Genomic DNA, 10076 nt, shown 5'->3' on the forward strand with positions numbered 1-10076 from the left:
CTTTTTGGCAGTGGAACTCCCTCCAGTTTTGCGCTTCCTCCTCAAAGACTCTCATGTATTTTTCATGCAGTAGAAGCCTTGTGTGTCCGGGAGGGCTCTCCACTGTTGCAAGGTCATGTTCTACACCAATATCCTGATATTATTGGTCTGTAATGTCTCCATGGATGACTGTAAATCAGTGCTTACATGTCTTGACGCTCTGGCGACCGTCATGGCTACCCTGAAATAAAACTAAACCTACATCTTTCCAGCTAATACTCACCAGAAAGTCCCAAAAACAGAATAATACCGTCATGTGTCGAAGATGCTGTAGATAAAGGGACCTTCACTGACGTCGCTGGGTACCTACTACAAGTCCCACAATGCGTCACTCGGCTTTTTCGCTTTGCTGGCGATGTTGTTGCGTTCAGGTACTACTCGGGGGTTTTCTCGTTAGACATTTAAATCTCAGCCCCCACATAATAACTAGTAGATGGAATGAATCCTCAACTTAGTGTGTGTGTGTGTGGTGGGGGCTCAGGGAAACATATTTAAATGATATTATGTGTAGGCTAACAGCCCTGAAGTAATATTTTAAAAAACTAACAGTTTGTATTGTCTATGAAAAATAAGCTAACATTACTCCTACTGCTTTTTATGCTAGTTGGTAACCGTAGCTCGTTGAGTCGTCATTTTTTTAACTATAAAACAAACTAATGTTAAAACAAGTTAACAGTGCCACATACTTAGCAATGAATGTGTTATTGCTCTGTTAGTAGGATTGACAAATAACTAGCTCCAACCCCGATTGAACCCATTGCCGTGACAGTTTTGAACAGGGCATTGGGCTACAAATACAGCCTGCTAAAGCTTAATCATTCTAAAAAGTATGAAAATGCTGGTATTTAAATACGAATAGCGTTCATTTTCTCCAAATCTTCCGACCATAACAAACAATAATTTCGCAGGGGGCTCCAAAGTGCTCTGACCTCTCCGGGTGTCACATTTCCCACAGAACCTAAAGGCAACGCGTCTCCGTACCACTACGAGCAGCAGCGGCAGCAGCAGCAGCGGCGGCTGAGGCGCTTTCTCTTGCTGTAACCTAAACAATGACTCCTACTACAGAGCGGAGGAAAGCACGCCAGTAGAATGCGTTACACGGAACCCAAACCTTGCTTTTCGCTGCTATTCCGACCACTCACTTAAACTTACCGACAGTAAACATGTGGATACCTACAGAACACGAGAAATACGGCGTCGGTAAGTTTAATTTGCCTTCATATTCCTCTAAAAAAATAAACTGCTTTCACTCGCGTTCAGCTGTAAGGGCATGTGTTAATGTGCGCACGGGAGGTGGTGAAGTGGCTGTACTTGGATGCTGATTCCCGGCGCAGTTAGAGACCGAATGACTGTGTTTTTATCACGAGGCGAGCGCTCTCTTTCAAACAACCCAGTGATGGGAGCTTGGATTTCATCTCACTGCCACATTGCAAAGCATAAGGTTGCCCGCTTCACCCCCTCCTCTTCTCCCCCCTCCTCCTTCTCCTCCTGATTTGCCAAATGCCACATTTTTGATATTTTTAAGTCTTGCTCGCGCTTTGCCCTATTTTCCCATTTTCATTATGAGGATGTGAACTGGCGAGCTATTTTGACTTCACTACTGCTGTGTGTTCGCTCAGGCTCTGTCTGTTTCAGTGGTGGTGGTGGGGGGAATCAGCTGCTTCACAGCCAGTCGCTATATGTCTGTCTGTGTGTGCTTTGCCCAGCATCTAGAAATTCTTCGAAAGAAAGCCGAACGGGGGGTTAAAATGATTGTTATTATTATTGTTGATGCTTTTTCTACCACGGAGATTGTCCCAGACCTTGAGAAGTCCTGGAAATGTGTGCAGCCTGTCGTACAGTGCGCATTGTTCAGACTGTCGGAGGGGGGGCTCTTGGATCAAACAGTGAAGTGAGACAAACAAGCGACAGCAAAGCAAACGAAGCCAAATGTGGCAAAGGAAAGAAAACCCCACACAGACTTTTCCCTGTTGGTGTGGCAGGAATTTTCGTCTTGTGCCTGGATTCAAACGCAAAAAGAAAAAAAAAATCCAGAGGGTGAGGGTGGTGGTGGGGCATCTTATTGAGATGCTGCCGCTGAGAGGCGGCTTAAATGTCTCATAATAATATTCCCTAGAGATATTGTACTGTCCTCTGTGTGTGTGTGTGTTGCTCTGGTTGAGTCTGTGTAAAAAGGAGCCAACGATCATTTGAGGTTTTTTTTTGTTTTTTTTTGCAACTAAAGCAAGCCAACCCATTCAAAGTAATAAAACTGTGGTCTGTTAAGCACAGCTACTCAGTGTGTTCATATCATGCCTTCTTTCCTTGGTTCTCAATGTTGTCTGAGGTGTTCAGAAATCCCACTGTGGGTGCTATGGGTGCTTTTTGCCACCTGGACTTGAAATCAGTGAAGCACAGCGAACCAGAAACTGGCCTTTGACCTCTCCATGTCACACATTTGTGATCCGGTCACCTGAGTGCTCTACTAGTTTCCCTTCCCTGCCCTCATAAGTGCTAAATATCTGACCTTCCTCACTCTGCAGTTATATTGTAATGTGTTTAATCACGTGCAGGGTAGAGTGTCCAGAACCATTAGCCTGCATCATTTTATTTTTTTAAAACTTTTTTATACCACATAATAGATTTATTCCATTTAGCTACTTAAACCCATTCCATGCTGTCAAAGTTCACTTGGCTGGATAAATGGAGGGCATTTATTTTGAAAGCTAAATACTCACTATTGTATTGTCCCTCCGCTGCTAGAGGGCATCCTGTTAATTGGATTAAGGTTTTTGATACCCCCCCCCCACACACACACACACACACACGCACCCTCTTCCTCGATAACTCCCAATAAGACCCCATTAATTGGCTGAGATTTATTTTCTAAGACTTGTTTTGGCAGAGGCACTCTTCTGTGTGGCCTGATCCTTTTCAAGGAAGGAACTGTGCTGATTTCCTGTTGTGAAATTCAGGTTTGAAGAGCCAGACACACACGCACACAAGAAAGGTTGACACAGATTGCTTTTAGTTATGATAATTGCAGCTTCAGCAGGTTAAGCGGTCGCAGTCAGAGATTCGGGCAGGTTGATTTGGTTTTTAGTCTCTCTATTGATCCGCTCGAACCAACAGAATGAGTGATATCCCCTCCAGACACTGACAGACTTTAGAGAAACTATTGAGCAACAAAGAGGGGGTTTAAAAGAGGTTTTTCCTTGCATTGTTGGAAGGAAATATGTGTTTATATTGGTTCACAACTGTCACAGTCAAAGGTGGGATGGAAGGCTGACCTTTTATAGGGATGGTGACAGGAATAGCTGCGTAACAAAAGAGAAAGATACAGAAGAAAGAACCTTGCTTACAGGCGCATACTGGGTGTGAATGTTGGGGGTGTTAGATAGGGTTGCCACACTATGAGAATTTCACTTTCTGTAACATATAGTGACCCTTAGAGGAGTGAAAGAAGAAGGGCGGCTGTTTTCCTTTATTTCCAGCTCCGTATTTTTATTCTTGGAGTCTACTGGAGAAGCCTTTTGTGACGGACAACTCAGAGTAATTCTTATTTACTTTCCTCTGGGCCTTGCTGCAGTGAATCCATTGCCTGGGTAAAAAAGCTCCCTTCTCCCTCCTGTTAAACCAGCATTCTTCTGATTGGTTTCCTTCTGTAAAAACAAGTGTTTTAACAACAGGTGGGTGGGGCTTTTGTGCTAACAGAGCTGCGTGGGTGATGTGACCATATTAGGGAAATCCTCTCTCGTTGACCTCATATAGAGAAAAGAGTGGAAAAAAACTGTCTGAGGAGCTGAGGAAATGAGGCATTTCTAAGGCTTTTAGACTATATATACTTCTTGCAGCTTAGTGTCTTTGCTGCATTGTTTTTACAAATAACAGAGAATATATGAAATCAGCTGGTCTTCACATCGATCACTTATTTTGCGGGGCAAAAGGATAACTTGATGCTTATCTTACGGCAAAATAGCCTCATTTGTGAAGTGGCCATTGATGCCCACCTGGAATCACTGTCTAAATTATTCATGCCAGGAGGAACATCTGGTGCTTTACACAGGTCTTCCCAAAACACTGCCTGAAGTGCCATTGCTCTAAGTCGCACCTCACTAGGATTAACGTCATGTTTTCACATCTGGTCTTTGTTTTCAACCACACTCCCCTAGCACCTTTCTTGAACACTGTTGCTGTTGGAATTGCTGTGATATCTCGATATCTAAATATTGGAACAGGAAGGTCCCTGCGTTAGGCATTTTTTAATGCGACCTCCTCCAAGTGCTTTCAGTGAACATTTTCTCCCCGTTTGACAGGGTAGGCTGGCTAACTAAAAGGGCTCGGAATTCCTTGGATCTTTGTGGGAAGATTTGATCTCGGGCCAAATTGAGATGAGATCAGAATGTCTCGCCATCTAATTGGAGGGTTGACGCTTTTGATGTCGATTTGCCTTACGAGCTGAGCGGGGCCCGGGGAAGATGGGGGGGGGGGGCACTGCCGTTCATGAAATATGAATGGACTCTCGGCGAGTTGATGTTAAGGTGCCCATTAGCCCACCAGCGGGATGATTACTGGTTTTTAACCTGAAGCTAGAAGGTTGGAAGATTGATGAGACGATGTTAATGTATGATTTCTAAATGGACTTGCTGGGGCTGGGATGGGGAAACACTAAACTGAACAAAGAGGAAAAATCTCTTTACATATGGAAGTCATAGATCTCAGCACAGAGATGGCACAGGTTCCTGGTAAACAGGATGAGATTGCCATTGAAAGAAATAAGAGGTGGTGTGACATTATGGCGTTGATTTAAGCTAAACCGAATATTTGATGACAGACTTACCCGAGGAAGTCTGTCCGACGCTCCATAAGCAGATGAAGAGTAATCTGTCACGAATGCCGCCCAGGACAAACACACTTTGACTCAGTCGCTGAATAGACAGAGCGAGGGAAAGAGAGAGCACTGGAGGCTGCATTGTGTCATGTTTAGCGAGAGCAGACGTCATGTTAATTCTCAGACAGAGTGAGGCCTTTCTCCTCATTAAGGCCCTCTGATACAACCAATCAAGCGTGTCATTGCTCATCACAATTTGGATACATAATTAAACCATTTTAACGAGCTGCTTCGGATCTGTTTGTGCAAGTTGAATTCTCTACCAGAGGTTGATTGGCGAAGCTCGATTTAGCGTGCATCCTTTGTTTGAGTGCTGTGGCACAAAAACAGCCAGGAGATGCAGAGAGAAAGGCGCAGTGATCTGATTGAATGTTTCTGCTCGAGGCCCAGCTGAGATGGAGGGGCGACGCTGGGCCTGGGGGGTTTTCCTCTCCCGTGGCTGACATCGCTTGTTTCCTCCCTCGGGAGGATGTTGCTGTAGTTGATTGGGGTGGTTGGAGGAGGTGCGGTGTGAAGCGATGGGTGGTTGAGGGCGCTGGCGCGTGTCAGGGGTGGACTCATTGTCGGAGCGGCCGGGATGCCCTGTTACCCCCAGATTCAACACCCTCCCATCACCACAAGGGGATTAGCAGGTTGTTTTGGAGGGGGCCCTGAGGCCCATTCCACCATTATACCCATGATTTCTTAATGCAAGCAAGCCCCAGGGCGATGTATGGGTGACGGTGGGGGGAGGTGTAAGCCAACCAGCTTGTAATTGCTTGCTTACCCGCTGCCTCGCCTCCATCTGCAGAGATAGCATCCCTTCCCCTGTAAACACACAAATTTGCACACGTACTCGTCCAAGACAATCATTTAGCACACGAGGAGACCATGGGAGGCTCCCTAGTGATTTGAACATATGTACAAAATAAAACAAAAAGAGTTAAAAATCCAGACACAATCTGTTCCCTGGTGTGCACGATGCAAAGGGTAAATAAATCTACATGGACATGTGACGCATGACGGAATCAATGAGCTTTTTATTCATCACCAATCTGGGAGCCCATCGGCTATCGTCTAATGAGTTAGCCTCTGGGGACAACCGCCAGCGTTTCAGGGCTTCCAGTGTAGCGAGGACATTTACGGTTAACAGATATCTAGGCCATGACTTCCACCATACTGTGGTCAGAAGTTGCTAAAATGTGACTGATCAGTACTGTTCACACTGCAGATAGAAACCAGACAGCTTCCGGTAACAAAATCATCTCCTATACCAGCAGATTGCACATATTTGAATGCAGATTTATGCATACAGAGACGGAAAAAGAAATCCTCACCTATTTACCTAGATAATAGCTTCTGTAACACAAACATAGACCAGGATGTGAGAAATGCCACCACTGATTCTTCCTGTGTATTTTTCAATTAAACCTTGCTGTATTTGTAATGGAGTCCCCATTAAACCACAAAGCAGTCTTTTTGTTTCTACTCTGCAACGCCGAACACAGGAAACAGAGACGTTTCTTTGATCTCTGTTCTGTGTTCTAGAAGTGACAAGATTTTACCTCCTTTTGGCTTTTCTTCATCATACACACAGAGTGGGGGAGATACTTTTGCGAATCCCACTGGTGTGGGTGACAAGCCAGTGTGCTGTAATTGTCCATATCCATGTACAGTGATGAGAGAGGTAGCTGAAGGAGGTGGTGGTGGTGGGGGGGTAGCTCTCATGGATTTCCACTCCACTGACAGTCTGGGATACTCAAAGAGATGATGCTTCTAAAGAGATGATGCTTTTGCTTAGAGGTGGTCAAGCAATTTCTTTTTAACCAGAGCACACATGGTCATCATAATGGCTATTACTTATACTGGCACTTAATTCATCAACTTGTCTGTGGACTAATATTCTTTATACTATAATATAATAATGTAGTAATAATGTAAAATTGTCTACATCTTTCTCTTACAATTGATTTATGTTGACTGTTTTCTTCACCCCATTTAGATATATGGTAACAGTGCTTGTCTTTGACTATTTGTGTGATATTTGAAATGCAAAAAATCAGACATCTGTCAAGTAAAAACAACATCTGCTAATAGATTTTCTTTGTTTTAGAAGAAGCTATTATTATTATTATTATTATTATTATTATTATTGTATTAAGATAAAGGCATCACGGTTGGCTGGGAAATACTCTGCCTTTCCAGCAGGCCTGATGCGGTTCTCCTTCCTTGATATCAATCCGTGATCCCTGTGTGAGTGAGGTTAATAGGATATGTCCTATTAGAAATTCAGCAGCCTAACTGATCAGCAGCCCTCCTGCAGGAGAGGCAACATGGGGAGGGTGTGTGTGTTTGTATCATCTGTGTGGGCTGAGGCGGAAAAAAAAAAGACTGACATACCATTTTCATAAATGAAGGGTGTCGGCTTGTGACAATCATAGTGATTGGCAGGTGAGAAGAGCTGTTTATGCATCAAAAGACACTCGTGTTATTTTATTTTATTTTTTTTAATGCTCATTTGCTGCAGAAAAAGCATCGCCTGGACTTGACTAGCATGAGCAATCTGTGTCCTGTGGCTGTAATCCAGGCTTGCATGTATTGACTGTAAAGGAAGTGTACATTGATTTGTGAGTGTTAGTGTGGCCGCCCCGACGCATTATAATGCCCACAAGGCTTCCGTTTTCAAATAAACCTTGGGTAACTGGTAGCTGCTTGTGCTGCCCCTCAAGTTACTAAAAACCACTCACTTTATTATTAATGCGTTAATAAAATCGCAGTCGCAGTCTGCCCGGGTTAAATCTCATATCTTTAAATGTGTTATTGATCGCTAATAAAGTGTCATGGTATGCTTAAAGGACTTTAGAAAAACAGAGCTAATGGGTGTGGGTTGCTGTCTTTACTTATACCCTGTTAATTATCCAGTGGGTGGGTGTGTGTGTCTCGTAGGTGTACAGCCACAGGAGGGTCACACAGAGTATTTTGGTCCAGTACTTTGGAATGGCGTCTGGTAGAGTTGTTTTTGGACTTGCGAGTTGCTGTCATCACTTGGATAAAATAATGAAATTAAATGATTTAAAAAGAGCTATTTTGTATTACTATTGAGCTGCAGTATATTACAGATGGAATAACACAAGGACTGATGAACCGTCCAGCTCAGGTTGTCAAGGACACTATTAGGAGTTTATCAGCACAGCGTCCGTCAGGATTAGTGTCGTGGAGTGAGACAGTGACGGGGAGGTGAAAGGTCTTCAGGCTGAAAGCTGTTGAACGTCATTACATGACCTTGACTGGGCGTTCATGCGCACTTCCCAAACCTCGCTGGGTTTATCTGTCCCCTCTCTCGCTCCTCTTGCCATTTTCTTGTATTGCCTTAATTAAATGGAAGTGCTTCTGGGTGTCTGTCTGTATTGAATTGAAGTCGTTTCAATGCCTATTTTCCCTCTTTGTATCTATTTCTCTGTTGCCATCCCTGCAGTCTCCTGCTCATTCCTGCAGAGTGAGTTGTTTTCAGAGACAGCAGATTGCGCCGCGATGACCCTTATCTCATTTTCTGCTTCTTTTTTTTTTTTTTTTTTTTTTTTAACTTGCTCACTCATTCCTTTGCAGTCTGGCTTCCTTTTTTTTCTCACTTCACTCTGTCTATTTCACCTTTATCTCTCTTCCATATGAATCCGTTCTCGCCTGTCCCAGATATCGCCAGCTACTGTGTGCTCCTCTGTGCTCCTCTGTGCTCCTCTGTGTCTTGTACATTTGGTGTTACATACATATTTGTGGGCTTATGTGTGTAATTTTTCGTATGGAACTTTGTGTTTGTTGGTGCATGGTTGCAGCAGCTGCCTCTGTGGACTGGAACTCTGAATATGATAAATCAGTATGAGTGTCCCTCAGGCTTTGCAGTAGAGCGGGTGCTACGGCGGATGCTACACATCTTTTGTGGTGCTACATGCTTGTCTCTCCATCAAATCCTCTTAAACATGTTCCCTGTTCATGGAAGCGTAAAAAGAAAAGCATTGAAAAGGCTGCAAACTGCTCTTTTTGAAGTTGTCAAAGCAAAATGTACAAATCTTTATGGTTGCACTTGTAGAGAGATCAAAGGACATTACCCCGATTGATGGCTGCTGCTGTGCATATAAACTTATCAGGTGACTGCTCGCTAAATCCCTCACCTCATCAGCAGTTGCCCTAACATAGCAACTGAAGCTAGGCACAGCAGACCTGTCAATCTTTGGATTGCTTTAACATGTAACTTAGTAGTTCAGTGGGTGGCTTTTTTATGTCTTGTCTTTACAAAAGGACAACAGTTTAAAAAAAAATATGTAGGCAATGGATCTCGGGGAACTTTATAGTTTAGCAGCTCCATCTAAATGTGTTACAGAATTCACAGTGCAGATTCACAGTATGAAAGTGCTAATTAAAGAGGCCCGATTCTAGCCACACAGGAAGACACATTCATGTGTAATGAAATTCTAACCCAAATTTCTTCTGTAAACCTTTTATTTTGGTAGCACAAATACACAGACATTAATAAACATCTGACATGAGCTTTTCTCAGAGGACGTAGCAAAAAAAAAAAAAGTGAGGTTATTTAATACGCATGTTGCATACCCACCAGATTCAGGATGAATCTCTGCCCGAGTTCATTCTGAGTGTAATGTATTTACAGTAGCAGGTAGACAGATGGTAAGTTCATGTTTCCCTGGCTTTGGTTTCTGTCCCATTAAGCCTGCTCTCTTTATGTCTTTGGTACCTGTTCCTGTTTTTGTTTTTTTTGTTTGTTCTTTTGGGGGGGGGCTTATATTTAGTGTACATGCTTCAGTTTCATGGTTGGCCATGAAAATGCACACCTACTCCCAAGTAAGGTCATACCAGCAGTGCATATTGGCTGTGGGGTCAAGAGCTGTGGCAGTGGCATTGATCAGTATAGAGCCCTCTGTGCCCTCTGTGAGATTGAACTGCTTTCCCCTCATCGCCGTTCCCTCCTCTGTCTTTGGAAAGATCACACTGGGAGGATCAGCTGCTGCCGTCACTGATTTCTGGCCAGCCCTCTCCGACTTCACTTTCTCTTAGATGTCTCATTAACCTGCTCAATGTATCTGTTCGTGCCGGTGTTGGGTGTGTGCGCACACCCTTCTCAGGTTGAATCAGTGCATGTACAGATTCTACGTTTGCTCTTTGTCCCCTTTGAAGG

General features: G+C 43.8%; 1 protein-coding gene across 4 annotated transcripts in view; it reads left to right on the forward strand.

Moving 5' to 3' along the window:
* The first annotated feature begins 995 nt into the window (after positions 1 to 995).
* The window catches only part of dock4b (dedicator of cytokinesis 4b), a 142553-nt gene continuing 133472 nt past the window's right edge, over positions 996 to 10076 (forward strand). For all 4 annotated transcript variants that reach the window (XM_005915623.3, XM_005915626.3, XM_005915624.3 and 1 more), the window contains exon 1: positions 996 to 1239. In XM_005915623.3, coding sequence (XP_005915685.1) covers positions 1203 to 1239 — 37 coding nt within the window. In that variant the 5' untranslated portion in view covers positions 996 to 1202. The remainder of the gene's footprint in view (positions 1240 to 10076) is intronic.

Source organism: Haplochromis burtoni, unplaced genomic scaffold, assembly GCF_018398535.1.
Source record: "Haplochromis burtoni strain Fernald_Lab_line unplaced genomic scaffold, NCSU_Asbu1 Contig_14, whole genome shotgun sequence".
NCBI lineage: Eukaryota > Metazoa > Chordata > Actinopteri > Cichliformes > Cichlidae > Haplochromis > Haplochromis burtoni.